General features: G+C 39.4%; 3 protein-coding genes across 4 annotated transcripts in view; 1 reads left to right on the top strand and 2 right to left on the bottom strand.

The window, feature by feature from the left end:
• zfyve9a (zinc finger, FYVE domain containing 9a) overlaps positions 1–6,239 on the bottom strand; it is a 33,056-nt gene extending 26,817 nt beyond the window's left edge. Inside the window, exon 1 of the mRNA XM_083889187.1 lies at positions 6,170–6,239. The gene's annotated coding sequence lies outside the window, so the exon portion shown is untranslated. The remainder of the gene's footprint in view (positions 1–6,169) is intronic.
• Positions 6,240–8,366: 2,127 nt separating this feature from the next.
• btf3l4 (basic transcription factor 3-like 4) lies at positions 8,367–14,196 on the bottom strand. 2 transcript variants are annotated; one of them, XM_083890345.1, is made up of 6 exons: positions 14,108–14,196; positions 13,554–13,614; positions 12,394–12,507; positions 11,398–11,599; positions 8,913–8,972; positions 8,367–8,820 (listed from the first exon to the last, which is right to left on the bottom strand). In XM_083890345.1, the coding sequence occupies exons 2-6, from the start codon at positions 13,605–13,607 to the stop codon at positions 8,774–8,776; spliced, it is 477 nt and encodes a 158-aa protein (XP_083746471.1). In that variant the 5' UTR covers positions 13,608–13,614; positions 14,108–14,196; the 3' UTR covers positions 8,367–8,773. The 2 variants fall into 2 exon arrangements, with proteins under 2 accessions (XP_083746471.1, XP_083746472.1); XM_083890346.1 differs by having other exon boundaries at positions 13,554–13,619; positions 14,115–14,192.
• A 467-nt stretch (positions 14,197–14,663) lies between these two features.
• On the top strand, positions 14,664–20,407 carry txndc12 (thioredoxin domain containing 12 (endoplasmic reticulum)). Its single transcript, XM_083888958.1, has 7 exons — positions 14,664–14,842; positions 16,482–16,542; positions 17,416–17,468; positions 18,228–18,301; positions 19,040–19,109; positions 19,516–19,599; positions 19,700–20,407. Exons 1-7 carry the CDS (start codon positions 14,740–14,742, stop codon positions 19,777–19,779), a joined length of 525 nt encoding a protein of 174 aa, XP_083745084.1. The 5' UTR covers positions 14,664–14,739; the 3' UTR covers positions 19,780–20,407.
• The last annotated feature ends 1,431 nt before the right edge of the window (positions 20,408–21,838 follow it).

The raw sequence follows: 21,838 nt of genomic DNA, 5'->3' as shown, positions 1-21,838 counted from the left end.
CATATCTAGTGCAGTGAAATGTGGAAGGTGGAGTGTCATTTCAGTCCTTAATGCTCACCTTTTTATATCCATTAATGTATTTTTTCCAAAACCAAGCTGATAGAAACTAACCCCACAACCCAGTGACTCAACTTGATCTGCAGCTATTTTGATAGTCAAATAATCTACTGCAGGTTCCGGCTTCTCCTGCTGTGGGGATTTGAGATTCTTCTTTGTGACACAAAGATGATGTTCACTTTGGATTTTATACTGTTGGTCAGACAAAATAATAAAGATAGAAGAAGTAATAAAGACTAACAACATTGGTCTTTATTATTTGTCATTTCTGAGAGTAACATTAGGTTTCTTCTTCAAATTAAGAATAAATAACCCTGCCTAAATGTTCCTAAAGAGCTCACACCTGGCCTCGGCTCCTGAACTACTATTCAGGAGAGCTCAAGAGTTTGGGAGACACCAGCTGATGTCATCGTGACACACACACACACACACTCAGACAAGATAACACACCCTATGAAAAACATTAACGACAAACAGGCTGACGTCACACACAGCACTCCAGAGTATAATCTTTATGTTCCCTGGGAAATTGAAGCCTTTTCCCCCAATTAGCCTCACTGATGAGTTGTTTTCCTCAGGTAACCCTGCTGTTTAGTCCCAGTCCCTTGAGTCCTCTTCTTGGAAATGCTCAATGACTTCCACTGAAACTTAGCTCTGACTTCTAACATTGACTTTCGATTGCACTTTTTTTTTTTTTTTTTGACAGAATTTCACCAAATATTATCATTCAAATTTGTCTTCTCGACTACATTTCCCGTTGAATGCCATGATTCACCGATGGAGGCGAATTTTAAGAATTAAGAAGCAGTTTAAGTATATTAATATCAAGTAGAGCTGAAACAAGTATTAAACTATTTTGATAATCGATAAACGGTTTGAATCTTTTTTCATCATTAAAACAAGATTTCTTATTGTTTTAGCTTCTTAAATGTGAATATTTTCTTTGTTTCTTTGCACCACATAACAAAGAAATCATAAAAACTGAATCATTTTGGTTTGTGGACAAAACAAAACATTCGAGAACATCGTCATTTCCAGGGTTGACATACAATGATCAATGTTTTTTAATATTTTGTGGACCAAACAATAATCGATGAAAATAATCGTTAGTTGCAGCTCTAATATTAAAGGCACCATATATAAGTATGTGGCCAAAAACTGTTACTACACTCAAATTCAAATTACCAAGGTCTTTTAGGTTTCGTAACTGGCAACCCGTGGTTGCTCGGCAGCTGAGACTCTACTGACTGCAATGATTGGTAGACGGCGGTAGGTGGCACATGCCGAAACATGATTTTGAGGCCGCAAGAATCTTTTTTGAATGCAAATATTTTGGCTGTACTGTTGTTGTTGATGTCTCTGTCACATATTAGGAGGATTTTATGGCCAGTTGCTTTAGATTTATTACATAATGCACCATTAAGACAACAGTATTTATCCGTGGAGGGCTCTGGCCTGTTTGCTATGCTAAAATGAGCCGATGACATTTCTCATACTGAAGTACACGGCGTACATGTAACAGTGAGTGATGAGAATGAGTATTTCAGGAAGGATATAATCATGACAAGCTGTGCATTAAATCATGATGAATGGTGTGATAAAGCTCTGACGCAAAACTTTTGGAAGGCCTGCTATAGGCTGCTAACCAGAGGGAGGGAAGGTGTTCAGGGGAGAGATCACGATAAATCACTTTTGTCACTGAAATCCTCACTGGAGAATTATTTCCTCCACTTAGCTGGGAGTTGAGAGTTGAATGTTTGCTGATAAGAACCCTGGACCTCGTTTTTTTTGCGAATAATTGTTTCATCAAAGTTTCATACGAACCGACTTCAGCAAGAAGAATGAGAGCGGAGTCAGCAGAGGTTGATTGGTTTTCTTTATCATATGGTAGTGAATTAAAAACCTTTCATTTTTTTTGCAATTGTTCCTTGGAAAAAACAAGCTAATTAAAGAAATCACTGTGGTTTTTAAAGAGCTGATTTATACAGGGTTCCCCCACCTTGGTTGACATCAAATTCAAGGGTTTTTCAAGGACTTTCCAGGTCAAATTCAAGGACCAAATGTGCTGACACAGCCCAAGATGGGAGGACAACTTGTTTCTCATGACGTCCACTTTTATTGATTTGCAGCACACTCTGCATCTGGACAAGCGATTGTCCTTGGGTTCTTGGACAAGTCAGTCTTTGTCATTTTCTTTGGTGAGACAGAGATCTTGGAATTTGCATTTCCCAGACATCACGTCGTTTTGTTCTCTCTCGCTTAACGTGACTCACTCATCATTGTGCACGGAATCTCACGTCAACGGTGGAGAGGGACAGTGTCCACAACAACCACTAGGAATTATGACTCGACATTTTTTTTCCTGCTTAGGCCTGGTCTACGTACAGCAAGAAAAAAACCATTTCCTCCAGGATAATAAAAGTATTCTGAAGCAATGGCACATGAAACAGTAGGTGGCGTACTAGCAAACAAATTTACAAACTTTCAAGGATTTCCAGGACTCATGGGAACCCTGTCAATGCCTTCTTTAAAAAAAACAAAAAAACTGTGTACTAAGAAGGGTCTCTCAATCAAAACAATTGGGTGGCAGAATGTGCAGAAACCTGTGATGAGTAGTCACGGTCAACTAGAAACACAGGGGGGTTTCACTGGGGTGGGTTTGTTGAAGTTTACATTCGTAAAATGTGGCTTCACATTTACCACGTGCTTTACGCTACACGTCATACAGCAAGCACCGTTTAAAACGCTGTACATGTCATTTCTGGTCCAATTCACAATAGCAGAGACAGGTAAAACAGATGACATCATTATTCATTCATTCATCCATCCATTCTGTACTGCTCCACATGAGTACGACAAGGCAACCAAACATTAAATAGTGCATTACCGTGAATATAAATACTGATTTCTTTGGATTTTAAGAGTGTTGGAAAGATTTTTCTATAATGCAAGTACACTACACCACAAACTATACAACATCAGTCTTGTCACCTTTGGATATTGTAATGTAGTGTTTATCTTCATGCAGGAAAACAGTCAGCAGATTACTTGTCGCCTTGCACTTTCTTTCTTTCTTTGTTGGCTCACTTGCTGACATTTGATTTTACATTAGGGGATTTCTAACTTTCTCTGTAAGTTTTAAGTGAAATCAGCTGTAAAACTTTGAAATAATTCCCCAACAAATGCCTGCGCCGTTACTTTTGTTTTCTTGGTGCTACAAACTTCCCGTGGCAGCGCGCTCACATCCTGAGAAACAGCGGCCCGAGATGCGGCCCGTGCTCCAGACGCAGGAAATCTCAAATGATCACTTCCTCCCTTTAAGAATAGACTGACATCACTTTTCAACAACGTGATCTCATGACTGAGTGACACATCGTTCTGCAACGTTCACCGCCCTGACTGGGACTTGGACTGGGAGTTGTCCTCCCTGCTCCTGTGAGTTTTTAGTTTTCCATTTCCCAGACTCTTCTGGAGAGAAACAAAATGAAAGCAGAGCATATGAAAAAAAGCCTATGACGGAAAAAACGTGACAGAGTTTCTAAAAAAAAGGATAATTCATTTGTCAGGAGAGGTCGGACGGGTAAATCCATTGAGGTTTGAAAGAGGTAAAGAAGAGATTAGCTGTCTGTGTGTAGCAAAGCTGCTCTGCTTCTCAGCAAGTGTCACAAGCTATTATGAGTTTCTTGTCTCCCGTATTGTTGTGATCTGCATTTAGCCACTGCATGACAGAATAAGAGAGGCTGCTGTGCTGCCATCAGGGAGAGACTTGTAATACTTTGTGAAAGTATACAGTTAACCTACATCAGGGGGAGTCTGCACACACAAGAGAGGCTCAGTCTACCGAGTCAGTCAACCCGCTCAATCTGTTTCAATACAGCATGAGATGATGTGGGATATTGTTTTTCTGTTGCAACAGGTAAAATGTGTGTGATTTTCACAGCCACCGACTTTGGACAAAAAGCCAGCCCCAGACTGGAGCGATGCCAAACAAGAAAATGAAGGGTGTCATATTAAGCCGAGACTTTTCCAGTAACGTGGGCTGAACTAGGCACAGTCCAGGAGGGCTAAAACAATCATTACTGAAGTATAATATAATCTCTTCAATTTGATCGATTATTGCCAAAAGCACACACCCAGGTACAACAAATATTCTTGTTTTGAACGATTTATATTGTAGTCTGTTAATGTTTCTGTGGTTTCAACCACTTTCACTGTAGGAAGTATCAATCTTGCATTCTCTGACATCCATCTCAACTATTATACTACGGTCATATCGCCCAGCAATATATTGATTATCACAGAAACGTCGTATCGTGAGGTTTTTAGATAAGTATAAGGATGAAGAACAGCAGTTTAATCCAGGACGGTAAAGGAAATGGTAGTGTTTAAAGTAGTGCTGGGCACTAGGTTAACGCATGATGCGTTTTCATGCCGACTGACCGGAAAAAGACGCGTGTGACGTCATGTTTACGTGCCGCAACACCAGAGTCCAGGCACTGTTTACAAGTTAGCTCCGTTAGCTGCATTAGCTCCTTTAGCGCCGTTAGCGCGCCTACAGTTGAACTGGAGCGGTCTGTTTATTAAACGAAAAGAGCAGCGTCACTAATAACCAGTGTACCTGTGTTACTGCGTATGTGTGCCTCTGTTTTTAAAGTTTAGCGTTACAGAGTCACGTAAACATGTCGTCACGCACATCTTTTTCCGGTCAGTCGTCATGGAAACGCATTGTGCGTTAACATTAACGCCGTTAACGCACCCAGTACTAGTTTAAAGACAGAAATATTCTTGTGTTGTACCGAGAGCATTAAGAACATTGTATAAAATACTGTAAATATGTAAGAGAGATAAAGTAGTAGTAGTATAAATGGAGTTGTGTGTAATAGGAATGGTGTAGGTACACATATGTACTTCTGCCTACTCCTTTTCAAACACGTGACAAGATGTAAATGTGTTTGAAATAAAACAAACTAAAAACAGTACACTGTGATTCCAATCCCTCGTGTTACATACTAAACCTTTATTTATATACATTTATTATAAATGACAAGGTAGTGGAATGACTGGAAAGATGCAGGCTACCCGTTGTTTTTACTTCAAAATAAATCACTAGAACAGTATGCTGGTGATGTTGACAGCATTTTTCAAGTCACTCACGCACATGTATTAAAGATTTTCTCTACTCAACTAAAAGAAATTGACCATGATTAACTTACTGTGTGTGCACTTTTAATCACAATGCATGGTGTATTATCCCACAATAAACTTGTGATAAATTAACATTTGCCAATTAACAATAATCCAACTGTCAGGAGACAGACAGATGACCCTTACCGTGGATTATTATGCAACCATAAAGTGGCACAGTGGCTGCAGCCTGCAGGCCAAACTCAGCCTCACATAGTAAATATTAAATCACAGGTGGGCTGAGACAACACACACACACACAAACACTACAGTTTAGCACCACAACTTGTACACTAGTTGTATTAGCAGGTCAGCTAACTGACCTCACCGAGGCCACGAGTGAGTGAGTATGGCCCAAGTCGACTGAACAGTGTGGTAAACAAATAAAATGTGTGTTATTAAACAGAGTGTAGTGCAGCTGGTTAGCAACAACAGGCTGTAGCACTGTGAGGGGGAATGGAGAAGCTAGTGTTAGCACCAATGATTCAACGGGCAGTCGTGAGCAGAGGGACGGCAGCGACTCGCTGCTCTGGCGGACACTCACAACGCTGCTGACTCGCTGGACTTGAAAGCACTTTTTTAAAAGAATATTGTGTGGGATTTTTTATGAAAAGCACTTTGACTTCCAGCCTTCTTCTTCATCTTCTTCTCCCTCCTCACATCCACCGGGAAAGTGACGCCTGCTGCGGTGTTTGGTGGTTGTTTGGTCACGGCTCGTAAAGCCAAGGAGAAGCGTTAACGTGTTGTGTAATTGACGTCAAAAAAATAAAATAATAATATAGCGTTACCGTAACACTACCGTATCTGTGTATTCCAAAACACGCCGTACTACAAAAATACCACAACGCCCACCCACGGTGAGTTAATGCCCGCTACTGTGTGGAAACGTTAGAGGCGAAATGTCACGAAAACAAATTCAGTTACTCACCGGAGGAATCCTCATCTTTACGTGCAGTCCCGTGGAGCCCCTCCGTTAGTATCCGTCATAGCTAATCGCCTTTACGGGCTATTTTGAGCAGCAGCCCTGCTTCACTCACTCACTCACGGCGAGCACTGGTCGGAAAGTATCGCCTGTAAGTCAACCGTAGTTGTGCGACACCACTCAAGTATCCCTCCCTACGTTCAATATTAGGGGGAAAATAAGGAGCAATGTCACGACAGCATCATTTACACCTGGAACTTCCGCTCACAGATTTCAAAATAAAACTATTGATAGACGGATGTATTTTAAAAATATATTTAAAAAATTTAAATATTTCTATATTGTGTAAACCACACCAATCCTGGCAACAGGTTTAAGTTACCATTGGGCCTTTTAAAAACTATTTTCATAAAATATAATTACTACTTTATTTAACCATAAAATAAATAACTCAAAACCACTGTTTAGAATTCAAACACAGTGGTCAGATTAATTTATTTAGAGTTAATGAGTTAATACCAGAGCTAAGAATAACACAGGTTGTATTTTATGTTTTTTCCTCTTTGAATTTGGGTCATGACAGAAGGAAGTTTTAAAAAAAAAATGAGGCAATACTATTTTAATTTATCAGGTAAAAAAGTCAAAAGTTCAGAGAACCTTCGGATACCATCGTAGTTACGACCATAAACAATAACAGGGATGCCAAATAGTGATCCTGGCAGACAACTGATTCTAATCCAGGTTGTAGTTGTTTTTTGTAATTCAATTTCTAAGGCACTTCATGTCGCAAAATGATCTCAGAGTGCACACAGTAACAATAAAAACAAGTATATCAAACGTGTAAAAACAAGTAACAGATTACTTGTTAAATTGGGGGCCCAGCCCCTTTTACACCGGGGCCTTTAAGTCCCCCAGAACGCCCTTGATATATGATTCATGAAGTCACTCCAGGAGCTCTTGTTTTTTTAGGTGACAACTCATGATTTCCTGTTTGCATGCAGCTGTTACAGTCTAACTTGATGCTGTTGAGTGTATCCAGTTCCCGCACTGAGCTCCAGCAGCAGCATCAGAGGCGGGAGGGACATTTTGGCTCAAAGCGGCTGCAGAAGGTGGTGTGATGAGCCCCGGGGCGGGTCCGCAGCTCCGTCCCGGTCACCTACGACACTCAAGAGCCAAAATGGCCAGTCCATTCCCGGTTAACCTTGTGAGAGAGACGCTGCAGCAGAGAGAGAGAGGGAGAGAGAGAGCAGCGTCACTCATGATCAATGTAACGGGCCGTGACAGCAGTGACTGTGGATGATGAGTAAAACACCACATCACTTATCCACGCACACAGTCCTCCTTTTTTTATTTATTATTTAATGCATTCCATTAGCTTTGCTAATTTACTCCCGATTCCACAAGTAATTTCCATTATGAATTTAGAAAATAAAAGTGTCTAATCTGCAGAGTGACACAAACCAGGATTTGTTGCACAAAAATAACAAGCACTTGAATAGATGGTGCTACTGCAGGATGCAAAATTTAACAATGTAGAACAAAAATAAAGCAACTGAGAGTATATATATATATATCAACATATATATACATATATATACATATATATATATACATATATATATATATATATATACATATATATATATACATATATATATATACATATATATATATATACACATATACATATATACACATACATATATACACATATACATATATACACATATACATATATACACATATACATATATATACATATACATATATATACATATACATATATATATATATACATATACATACATATACATATATATACATAAACATATATACATATATATATATACATATATATATATATATATATATACATACATATATATATATACATATACATACATATATATATTACCTTTTTATACTGTGTCAAATACAGTATATAGTTTAGTTTGAAAACACCATGTGTGCCCCCCCCCCCTCACATTCCAGGCATCTGTGTTCCACCACGGCTCAGATATCTATGAATTCAAGGAAGTGTATAAAGGAAGAGGTTCACTGTGGCTTTTTCTATTTATAACGCGAGCATCGATAAATACGTCTCATGTAAAAGTAAAAACCTGCTCGTTAGAGAAGAAAATTCAACATTACAGCTTCTTTGTTCAATTATTTCAGTGAAAGTAAAAACAAAACAAGTATCGCGAACAGGCCAAAAATGTTTTTATTTAATTCATCACCATCACTATATGTCAAATGAAATATTCATTCACTTCAACTGTATTTTAATAAACAATCTCTTAAATATTAGCCACGTTTAACCATGTAAAAAGCTTACAGCATGTTTAAAGTAGTTTGAGTCCTTTGGGTGCGGAGATTCGCACGGATCCGCATTTTTTGGAGTGTTCAAAAACATCAACGCAGACCGAAATCAAAACCTACTGCATGTTGTTGTGGGTCTGAGCCACATCTCTGGTTCACATCTCCTGATATGATGCATTGCACCTTTAACAACCGTTTCCCCACAACAGGAAATGTCCTTTGTGAGTCCGTAAGAAGAGGTAAACATTAAAAAAAACGGTTGATGGAGAAGGGAGAGCGAGAGAGGATTCATCAGTTTGCTTCATTCTTTGAAGCTTCGTCAAAGTTCTCCACGAGATCTGAAAGACACAAAAACAAGTATGTACATCACAAACACAACGTCAACACACATTTATAACGACGTTTAATTCAACTCAGTCTTCATCTGTACCCGGTACGTCGTCATCCTCCTCTTCTGCAATTTCCTCTTTGACTGCTTTCATGTCCATTGCTGCAAAATACGCAAAGAAACACAAGGTTCATAGGAATACATTCTTTGTTGTTAATTTAGAGTTGTGTTTTATCTTCTTTCACACGCTGACTTAAAAGGTCAAATACGGGATTCCCATTCTGCTAAAAGCGTCTGATGAAATCGTCGGTGAAACAGATGAAACAGAGAAGGTGTAGCTCCTCATGGGCCTTATGTTCTTTAAACCTCCGCAGACCCCCTTATTTGTAGCGCTTTGTACAGCGTTTATTTTCGTCTCTGTACAAAATCAATGATGCTAACCTCTTCAAAACGGAGTCATCTACATTCAATGAAAGTGAAACTCTTTGAAGCATCACAATCAAAAAATCTTCCTGTTGCTCTTCTCACACTCCGATCACAGTCGTCGTATTTCATGTTCTCCAACGTCTTTTATTTGTCCACAAACCAAAATTATTCAGTTTTAATAATTTCTTTGTTATATGGAGCAAAGAATCCTTGCACACACACACTAATATGATTCATATAATAATCAATATTGTGAAGAATAATGGCCTCATCACTGAAACCATTTAAGTGAGACTTAGAATAGAGCATAAATGTCACAATGTGTCACACCCAGACGCTACAGGTGTGTCCGAGCTCGGACAAATAGACTTAAGGACAGCTTCTTCCCCAGAGCCATAACCACACTGAACATGGACATGCACTGACCATCCTACCTCTACCACATACTCTCACACATTCTGGCATGTGCAATACTCTACATTTCATGCTGAAATGCTTATTTAATTAATAATTTACTCCACACTATGCAATACTTATATACTGTGCACTACTTATATTGTATATACAGATTTTTATCCTGCTTAAATTACATTCCAAACTGTGCAATATCTATATTTTTAAATGGTACCCTGCTAAAATCACTTTCATACTGTGTAAATGTTTATATTTCTATTTTTATATACTGCAAAATTACATTTCACTCTGTGATATTTATATTCTATATGCTGCTAAATCATATCTCACACTGTGATATTTATATTTCTATATTCATATACTGTTAAAAAAAAAAAAAAAAAAAAATACATTTCATACTGTGGAAATAGTCTTATTTATTATTTTTTATACCCTGCTATGGGTCACGTCTCATAGAAATGCACTTTTTATATTTAAACCCTGCTACAGACCTGCTATTTCATATTGTGCAATAAGAATTTGATGGCTGTTTATCCTTTTAATGTAGTACGCTGCAACTGAAAACCCACCTCACGTTAACTAGGGTCACTTTTTCTTTTTAATGTCCTTGACCCATACACTGGTTGTTGTTGTTGTTGTTGTTATTGTTCTTCGTTGTTAGCTGTATGCACTTTCAAGGTGAAGTCAAGTAAATCTCGTTGTACAACTTGTATAATGACAATAAAGGCATTCTATTCTATTCTACCCACATTTGTGGTTTTTTTGTTTTTCTAACACTCGTCTACATTCTCACACTGCTCCGTCAGGCTCTTACAGGCAGCTAAAAAGACTTTCTGTGACTCATCGACTGTGGCAGTTGTAATTCTTGGTTGTATTACAGATTTACTCCCCCGGTTCATTTACGCATGAAAGGGCTAGTTTGAGTCTTCTAGTTTAAGCACGAGGCACTGACACATACAGCTGTCAGCGCATGGTAACGAGCACGGACAAGAAGGTAAAAAGAGAGTTTAGCTTCTTAACAAAAGTCTCACCTAATAAATATAATATCTACAGTTTAAGAATACATTTGCAGCTTTATCTCATGGTTAGACTGCATTTGGCAACGAGAAACTGAATTTTCTTCATGAATCGATTAATTGTTTGGTCCATAAAATGTCAGAAAATGTTAAAAAAAAAAGATTGGCGTTTGTCAAACGTGGAAATGACGATGTTCTCTAATGTCTTGTTTTGTCCACAAACCAAAATGATTCAGTTCTAATGATTTCTTTGTTATGTGGAGCAAAAAAACAACCTATTATCAAAATAGTTGACGATTCATTTAGCAATCGATTAATAATCTTTTCAGCTCTAATTCACATTTACCTAAGTGACACAAGCTTACCAAGCAAGGCAGCTGTAGACCAGCAAAACAGCTGCTATGTGACCGCAAGCTGGAAACACTTTGGTGCGTGTAGAGAGCAGAACCAAGCATCAAGATGCAGCAGCTTAAGATATTGTAGACTTGAGCATACAACTTTGTTAAGTGGCTAAAATCTGTATTTAATTGTGTTACCACTGGAAACAATGTTTTCAGTGAGAGAGAGAGAACAAAACAATATCAGGTGTGAACACGCATGTATCTCTTCCTCTAATGTCACTCAAACCTAATTTCCAAAGAGAAAAAGAAATTATTTCGTGTTCTTACACTAATGCCCTGACTGACAGTGAACACCTGAGCTTCTCTGTGTGCGAGTGTGTGTGTACTCACCTTGCCGTGGGAACTGCTCGGCCAACTTGCGCAGGTTCGTGATGCTGTCGGCTCCCAGCTGGCTCAGGATTCCTGGCAGCATCTCCGTCAGCTGCTTGGTCTCAGCGTGGCCTGAGATGGCAAAGGTGTTGGCCGACAGGGAAGCCTGGACCTTGGGGTTGTTGAAGTGGATTACCGTCCCGTCGTTTTTTATCATGTTCACCTAAAGACACAGAAAAGGACGATCATAAAAAAAAAGTTAACACGGCATGACTTTCAGAGGCAGAGAATGATATGATATGAACAACTGAGACATCATTTTATTGTTGCAAACAGTCACGATATGACAGAGAGTATTTGAATGAAGGGCAGAACCCAATCACAGGAAACGTCAGGCATGAACAATCACACTGTCTGTCTGCACTGCAAATGTCTGAGTTGCAAATATCGCACTGAAAATCACGTAGTGTTAACTCGGCTTAACAAAAGAGAAAAACAAACGTGTCAGCAGTGCTTCACGTTTTAAATCTTAATTGTATTTGTCAAGTTTTAGACACAAGTGTTGCAATCAGCGACACACGATTCAGGATGCACCGATGTGTGGTGCGAACCTCGGTAGCAGTAGCTTAATTTTCACTTTGAATCAGATGGCACTAGCTGATAATAACACCAGTGTTTGTAGTTATAGCACCTACACTTGATGGTTAAGATGCTCTTTTAAAATTAAACTACCAGACCACATGTTTAGATTAACCACAGTGACGGGCTGCAGCGAACATGCAAGGACATTAATGCATAGCAAATACCTTGTGACTTTTAACAGGTAAGGTGTCTTTAATTAGTCTTTTCGTAAACCGAGCCACACTATAAATGAATGAAGCAAAAATAAATTCCTCAGGTTCAATCGAAATTTTGTGCTTTGATTTTTTTTCAAAAAGAAAGATTAAATATTAAGAAAAATAACAGGACAGCACTGACAAGTTGTCCTGCTTTATTCTTGTTGGAGATGCGTCTCACCTCTTCTATCCCTGTGATGGTGTTCACTCCCAGTTTCTTCAGGGAACCCTGGAGTTTTTTGTCGTCAGCTGTCGCCGTCTTGTGAACAACCTTTTTCTTCCTGCGGGGAGTTCCCTGAGGAGAGAACGCGTGTCAAAGCCAAACAAAGGATTGGAAATGAACCAACTGTCAAACAAGTTAAATTCCTTGTGTCAGACTTGTGGGACACTTCAATTACATTTCCTCATAATTTACTCATTTCTGGACCTTCGTGAGGATGCAGCTACAGCAACAGACACATATAACCTGTATTATCTATCGACAGCGTTGTTTAGTATGTGTTCTGTTAATGTAAACCACTCATTGTTGAATGCTTTTTGCACACTCAACTCATCTCAGTATGTGGGAGCTCAGCGTGGCCTACACTTTTATTTATTCTATGGACACCCTGTGAGTCTGCAATAAATTTGAATTGAAATTGATACAAATGCACAGATTTCACATCACTATTCCCTTGGATACACCTTTCCCAGGGACTGATATTTGGAACCAAATATCTTTTACAATATATGAAGTGGTAGTACAAAATCCCAGGATTAAAGGCTCCTGAGTAAAGTGAATGCCTTTTTGTAAGAGCAAGTGAACACAAGTGTGTTGTTTTGTTAAAAGAGAAGGACAGCATGGTACAACTAAGGCACAAGGCCTTTGTCACAGCAACGATAAATAACGCCACCTAGTGTGCAGCTGCAGACCTCACAATGAATGGGGAGCAAAAGCCACAGAGGCCCCAGTTGACGCCTCCCGTCCTTATAAAAGAAAATGCTGAGATCAGGAGGTTGAGGGTTGTTCCCCCCCTGGCAAATGCTGGATGCCATCACATTCTTTAACACGAGCAACCACCGAGCCAAAGACAGGACAAACCTGACGGTCTAGACGCAGATTTAAGGGCGGTACATTAGTCAACATGATTTTATTCACTGTAAAAAATATTAAAGGGCTTCCAAAAATAAATATATTAACACATATTGTATGAAACAAGTAGGTTATTGTGCACTTAAAACTGCTGAAAACTCGACTAACTTGTTTGATCACACATGTTCATGGCTTCTGAGATTCAACTGCACCACACATTTTACAGAACAGATTTTAACAAATAAAACATAATAAGAGGAGACGTGTACCTTTCCACCTATCCGGACTTCTGCCTTCAGTTTGGCGAGCTTCTCTTGATTCATTATAATTCTGTTTTTAAAAAACAACAACATACACACAAACAATTACAACGTTTTCCACACAAGCGTGTTCCACTGTTTATGTTGAAATGCAGCTACACAGCGAACATTAGGCAATCAGAGCTAGGCTCATTCTCAGCTGCGTACATTAGCATTGGCTAGCACACACTTGACAGATACCTGACAATTTCACACACAAGCCACACTGACAACGCGAACGAGTATAAGCTTAAAAATCAAAAGAATACGATATAAAAAAAAAAGACATTTCAAACGTAAATGTAAACGTAACTAACAAGTTAACTAACTAGCTCGAAGGCTTATGTAGCTATTATTAGCACGGTGGCTATAGAAACCAGATATACGAGTTGTCGGTTAAGCGAGTGGCTAGCAGCTGACGTCATCATCGAAACAAACGAAGCCACGAAATCCATCTACGAACGACTAAATTAAATAACTATAATAATCATGGCCGTCATTATAAACGCGAATTGTTGTACTACCTGTGTTAGTGTTCACGATGATAATGAGGCTGGAGTCGAGCAGCTAACATTCGCAGCAGCAACAAAACACACACACACTTCTGCTCCTGCTTTTCACAATAAAAGCTTTGTGGAATGGTTAAATAGAACATACAGGGGTTGTTCTTGAAATGATGACATTATCATTTTTGGTGTAATAATAGAGAACACGAAACTGGACATAATGATTAATATTTGCTTAAAACTAGAGCTAATATAACTAGAGCTAATATAAATATCACTATATAAGGTCCCTGAAATTAATGAAATCAAAATGTACCTTTATGCATTTCTAAATAATGGCCTCACAAACTGAGTATTTTAAGTATCTTTTGTCTCTTTCAAAAAAAATAAAACATAGACACAAACACAAAAACGTTGCTACTTTTAGTTTCCGGTACTTTACTCTGAAGTTGCACGCGGTTGAGGGCGGAAGTAAAAAGAAAAAAAGAAAAACGCGAACATGACTTTTTGCAACTTGACAACTTTTATTGTGAAGAGAGGAGGTTGTACTTCCGGGTCGCGGGTTGAACGAACAGTCATTTTTTTGTTGCTATTCCATTACCCGCTTCCCTCCCGCAGCTTTGAGAAAGGAAAAACGGCGATCGAACAAGATGCAGACGTCTGTGGGGAACATCGCCGTGTTCTTGTGTGTGCAGCTGCTGCTGCTGACGGTGACGTACTTCCAGGACGTCGTGGACGCGGCCAGCAGCAGAGGTGAGTTTATATCCACGGCAGGAGCATCAGTGTGGAGCTTCAGAGCTGCTCATTCATAGTTACCACAGCCCCAGGACAAAACACTCACACAAAAAATAAAACCAAAACAAAACAAAAATGTTAAAAAAAAAAAGTGCATAGTAAAAATTAAATAAAGTGTAAAATATATTTTTTTGCATACAGGGGCGTTTTAAGGGACTTTGGGGCCCCCAAGAGAAAAGGCACCAGGGGGGCCCAAGACTCTTTCCGTCCTGCCCATCACCTTTTTAAACTTTAAAAAGATACAGATCCATTACACACATAAACACACACACACACACATTTCTGAACAGTTTTCCAGAATCAGAATCAGAATACTTTATTAATCCCCTGGGGAAATTGTTTTTGTTCCAGATGCTCCATACAAAGTTAGAAGAAAAAATACAGCATGAGGAAAAAAAATAATTTTTGTAATGGACTCAAAAACCCTCCCAACATGAGACAATACAGCACTCTCATGTTTTTACATTGTGCAATATATTTGTTATTTAAAAGTGAAATGGACATTTTTAACGTAATTGCACAGATGTTGGCACAGATTGAACGATTGTGGGGTAACTTAAAGGTGCATTATGTAATAAATCTAAAGCAACTGGCCATAAAATCCTCCTAATATGTCACAGAGACTCAGGAATAATGTTCATATAACAAACTGAACTCACCAACAACAACAGTACAGACAAAATATTTGCATTAAACTAATCATTGCAGTCAGTAGAGTCTCAGCTGCCGAGCAACCATGGGTTGCCAGTTGCGTCAGAAAACAAAACCTGAATTTGAATGTAGTAACCGTTTTTGGCCACATTCTTACATATGGCACCTTTAAATTACTGTGTGAATGTATAATATATTTATTACTAGGGATGCAACAAACAATACTGTTGTATTGTACAGTCATTTTAGACCATTTATGGACTATGAATCTGTTGACAACACATTTGTACTGAGTCATTACAAAGACTTAATATTCTATATTGTGCTAAAAAGCTTTTGTTGATTTATATTTACATTTTCAGTCTGTGCATACATAGTGACGTTTGCGTCACACAGGGTTTTTGGACTTTACATTTCTAGATCTGTCCATATACCCGACCCAGTGATTTTGACATGTTGTGTTGAGCTTTAGAAGAGCAGGTTCAAGGTGCATTTAAGTTCATCACTTCTCACGGGGGAGTCCACTAATTAAATCCCCCCCCGCTGCTGCTACCTCGTGGCAATCGATGCACCCCCTATTGTGTCGTCATTGTCGTCGTTTTGTTTACCAATTAGTGCAATCCAGGAGATAACCGTTTTCACTTTTGTATCTTAAAATAATCGTATAATTACGTCCGTCCCATAAGTCCATGGAAGTTTCATCACTGTTCCCTGTATTGATTATTTGTCCTGCTGCCTCCGTATAAATCTACGAGCTGCTTAAAAAGTAACAGGCTACAGTCGATGCTCCCCCGCCTTCCAGCCAGATATTGAATTACCGCACACGGAGTCGAATTATCTATAGTTTTTTGACGAACCTTCCTCTCTGTATTGATGTTGTATTTAGGGCAGATCCACCCTGTTCCAGAAATATAACACCTCTTCCACCTCGTTCATCCCCCTGCAGGGTTTGGAGATAATATCCACTGGAGAACACTGGACGACGGGAAGAGAGAAGCTGAGGCCAGGTGAGCTGATACCGTTTATGTCTATGTTTCCTGGATATGTTCTTCACTTCCTGTCCTGTCACATTAAAGCTGTAGCGCGGAACCTTCTCTAGACCCAAAACAGTCCGCGGCCTCAAAGACCCTGCAAAGTGTATGACCCAGTTTTGTCTCTTACTAATGTAGCTTCTGCTGTTCTGTGGGAAGTTATGTGTTGTACGTCTTTGTTTAATGCAGCGTGACTGTTACACGTGGTGAAGGAAACGGCTGAAGCAGCTGCGACCTAACGTTTGGGCACAAAGTCGGGCAGCTGTTCAGGGAGCAGTCAGTGCTCTCACGCATTCGCAGTATCACGATTCAAATACGAGTGTGAAGGAGTGTGTTCTTGGCTGGAGAATCCATTTCTGAACCGTTTCATGGCCTTTTCAGCCATAGTGCTGCCTTGTTGTTATTGTATTATTTTCTTGATGAATCGTTTGGTCCATAAAATGTCATAAAATGTTAAAAAATGTTGATCAGTGTTTGTCAAACCTGGAAATGACGATGTTCTCGAACGTCTTGTTTTGTCCACAAACCAAAATGATTCAGTTTAAATGATTTCTTTGTTATGTGGAGCAAAGAAACGAAGACAATATTCACATTTAAGAAGCTGAAACCATCAGAAATCTTTGATTTTATAATGAAAAAGGCTTCAAACGGATTAATCGATTACCAAAATAGTTGACGATTAATTTAGTAATGGATTAATTGTTTCAGCTGTAGTGCTATTTACTCTTGTTTATTGTGTAACCGCAGAGGGCAGGAAAAATGTGGTGATACTGACCCTGAATTAAACAAGGTCTGAGAGTTGTTGACGTGTGTGACGGACGTTGTTGTTGTGTGTTTGTGTTGTGACAGCGGGCTGCCCGTCATGGTCATTATCCACAAGAGCTGGTGCGGAGCCTGCAAAGGTAAATATACATTCATATTAAGCAAATGCAAGAATGGAGTGACTGATTTAAAAGTCAAATGATTTCCTCTTTTAGTTCAGTAAATCTGCAGGTGTTGTATTTAAAGTAAACTACAGCATATTATCAGCTGCTGCTGTTGTTATTGTGTACATTGTTGTGTAGATTGACATGGAGACAGATTTTATGAAACATGAGATTCAATGCACCTTTTGACTATGTGATAATGAACATTGAACTGTGGAGGGCAGCCGTGTACCTCAGTGTACAGTCTGCCAAAAATGTAAAGGTGCATTATGTAATAAATCTAAAGCAACTGCCCACAAAATCCTCCTAATATGTCACAGAGACTCAGGAATAATGTTCATATAACAAACTGAACTCACCAACAACAACAGTACAGCCAAAATATTTGCATTTGGAAAATCTTTTGCAGACTGCAAATCATGTTTTGGCATGTGGCGCCACCTACCGCCGTCTACCAATCATTGCAGTCAGTTGAGTCTCAGCTGCCGAGCAACCACGGGTCGCCAGTTACGTCTGCGCTACAATGGCGGAGAAAACGAAACCTAAAAGACCTCTGTATTTTGAATTTGAGCGTCGTAACCACACTCGTTTTTGGCCACATTCTTACATATGGTGCCTTTAAAGATGCACAGATGTGAGAACTGCCGAGAAATGGACATTATATTTGTTACAATGCAACACAACTTTGCAGATAATTGTTCATTTAATGAAGTTTGTTGTTTTTCTTTAAACCAGCACTGAAGCCCAAATTTGCAGAGTCCAAGGAAATCTCTGAACTCGCACACAACTTTGTAATGATCAACCTGGAGGTAAGGAAATACTGACGGCAGCATTTTCAGTGCTTTTAATTAACCAGAAAGTGCACTTGGTCATTTATTATCCTTATCCTTATTGTTCTTTGTAAGTGAAAAATATTATTCGGCCTTCTCTAAAGTTATCAGCTCCCATTCCTAAGCACAAGCCTAAACAATTCAGGACAGCGCCTGCTAAAACTATTGTTGTCACATTGACCACGGTACAGCACTGTTGTCTACAGAATTCGTCTCTTCATGTTTTCGCTGAGCCTGACCGGAATGGGGCAGAGGACTGACGCTACTGCGCAGTCCTCCCCAAGGTCAGCTCCATGTATCAGCAGAAGAAGCACCTTTAAGTATCCTAACTCTGGGACTCACAGGCAGACTGACAGAGGATGCCCAACTGTTAACATACTTGTTTATGTTCGGCATTGTCTCAGTTCTCCTCAGATATGAGCTGCTTCCAATAAAGCCTTATTCAACTTAACTCATCTCTGACTCCAGAATACTCCATCCTTGGTCGACTCACCTAATAATCAAACATTCGCAACATTCTTAATATTTTTTCTGACCATTTATATGCTTAAAGAAATGCTAGTTATCTGGGTCACATTAAAAATGTGAGAATATTTGATTATTTGACTATTTAAAAAGGTGTTAAAGTGCATCTGATGTGACACAATTTAATAAAATGAATGTAAAATGAACACGTATGAAGTGTTTAATTCTCGGACTTGCCTCTTATTTGAACAGGACGAGGAGGAGCCAAAGGACGAAGACTTCAGCCCTGACGGTGGATACATTCCTCGGATTCTTTTCCTCGGTACGATGTAAACACAGTTTAGAGCAGGGCTATCAAACTCAAACTCAAACCACCTTGGGGCCGCTGAGCATCTAGTCTGACCAGTAGGGGGCCAGTCAAGTGAAAAACAGATTTTTGGCCAAAAAAAATGATATTGCAATGATAAAATATTTCACATAATTTCAAAATAAAAGTATCCGTGTTGATGTATAGCTCACAAATACATGTATTTATGATGCAAAATGAATCTATCACTAAAAACAACATACAGAAACGACTTTGTAACTCGTTATATGGCCATGAGTTTGAGACCTCCGCTTTAGAGACAACAATAAGCAGCATTTTGACTGTTTGTGTGACATTTGAATGAGGCTAAGGGTGAATATAAATAAAGGTTTTTACTCGTCTCTTCTCATCATCATCACAGATCCCACTGGAAAAGTCCATTCTGAGATCACGAACAGGAACGGCAATCCAAACTACAAGTACTTCTACAGCAACGCCGAACAAGGTAACGACGCACAGATCATCGTCTTTTAACTCACGGAAACTTAACTGCTGGCTCTCCTGAAACTGACCTTTATTTTTGCTCCGTAACTGCTCCTCTGCAGTCGTGTCTGGTATGAAGGAGGCTCAGGAGAAGCTGACGGGCGACGCCTTCAAACACGGTCACCCCGTCGACGAGCTGTGAGGAGGCCGCGGCCCGAGCGTCGGAACGGAGCGTCACACTTGCCCTGATACAATCTATTTCAATATTTATACTCCTACTTTAAAAGCCTTCTCACAGAGCAAACAATCCTAACATTTTTAGTTTTATTTTTGTTGTGTGTATTATGCATTTGTTTTCCTGTCGTCGTCTCAGTATTTGTAATGAACCGTTGTTTAACGAAAATGCCATATACTGCACTTGATGTCTGTCGAGGATTTACTGTAAAACAACTCAAGCTAGCCAAGGTAACTGCAGTGATCTCCCAACTCTCACCTCGCACACACTCTGATACAGTGCTTCATATTGGCCAACACCTACAGTGATGTGCTTCCAAAGATCCTCTTCAGTGCGTTCTTTATATCCTTCACACTTTTTAACCCTGTACTCCTGCTTCCTGTTCACGAGACTGCAAACTAACGCCTATTTGTTCAATCCTGCCAGTTTATTTACTTACTTATCGGGCTTTATCTGCGTAACAGTTTGATGTTTGTTTTGCTGCTTGTGACGTGACACCACCAGTTAGTTTGTTTTAAACCAGCCTCGTTAAACTCTTTGAATGAGCCATGGATACATTGGTTAAGTATCTCAATGTATTTTATACATGTTCACAGCCAAGTGTGCAAATAAAGTTTATTGTATTGGGTAATTTGTGCCACTTGGTTTCGTTGTTGGGCTTCACAGTTGGTGTAGTGCTGCAAGAAGACCCAGGTGTTTGAGATCAGGGGCCTTTCTGCATGGAGTTTGCATGTTCTCCACGTGTGTGCGTGGGTTTTCTCCAGCTTCCTCCCACAGTACAAACATATGCAATTTAAAACATTGCCGTTCAGTATGGAAGTCTAGCTATCGCAATCGATACAATGTCCAAAAAGTTTGATAAATACCCAGCCTGAGCAGCGACTCATCATTTTAGGTTGTTGCTTGAACAGTGTCCAACATCATGTCAAATCAGTTTAATAATATACATTATCAACTTTTTTATATTATCTATTAATTAATTAAAGCTCCCATAGAGTGGTCCTATCGTATATGTGTGAGTTATGGAGGTCTACTTACATACATGAACTTGTTTTTATGGTCAAAAACCTCAGAGTTGCCGATAGAAATCTCTCCTCACTGAAGCTCTCGTCAGGCGTGCTGTTTCAGACTGAATTCTCACCCCAGAAGACAGACTGTGTTGAGATTGGCCAGCCAACGAGAGCTTTCCCAACTGTGTTGTGATTGGCCAATACCCGGAAATGACGTAATCAGCAAACCAGCTCTCAGAAGTGCAGCTCCCCCCTCTGGAACAGTGGATGCACTGCTCCTCATTATCAAAACATTGTTTTAACAGTGTAAAAATGGCTTTGTCACGACTCCCCGCCACAGTCCCTTTTACGACCTTTGACCTGGAGTCGGACCCAGAGTCAGAAGACACTGTCGCAAGTGAGACACCTCCACAACGGACGTTATTCTTCTTCTACGGTTCAATTTACGCAACCGGATGTGCCCGGAGCAGGAGATTGTTACGTCACAATTCCAGGCTTTTTCAGTGTTCTCAGCAGTGGCTGAACTGTTTGTTTAGAAACTTCAGGGCTTCATAATCGAGGTAATGTCGCAGATAAACACCAAAAAACAGCTGTGATTGGTACTTCCGGTCTATGGAAGCTTTAATATACATTATATCAAATTTTGTTTATATTAATTAATACACAACAGCGAAATAACTATATCAAATTTTATTGCCTATCCAACAACAGTGATCCCTTATGGTTCGTCATACAATATACAACTGCTGTGAACAGCTAACATCCAGCATGTGACACTAATTAAGTCACTATTTAAATTCAGTTTGACAGTGATTTAATTAGTGCAGTTTACGTCAATGCGAGTGCATTTATTTTAAGACATCGGATTGCAATTGATCCCATTCCAGACTTCTGTCTTCCTGTACAAAATGTCTTACAGCATTATGATTTCTCATGATGAAATAAATTACAGGGGAGGAGGAGGATGAGGAGGGGGAAAAACAAGCTTGACATGTGACATAACAGTGCTAATGGAC

The sequence above is a fragment of the Microchirus variegatus genome, assembly GCF_963457635.1.
Source record: "Microchirus variegatus genome assembly, chromosome: 5".
NCBI classification, from domain to species: domain Eukaryota; kingdom Metazoa; phylum Chordata; class Actinopteri; order Pleuronectiformes; family Soleidae; genus Microchirus; species Microchirus variegatus.
Note: the sequence above shows the minus strand (reverse complement) of the source record. Positions and strands in the feature narration are given on the sequence as shown.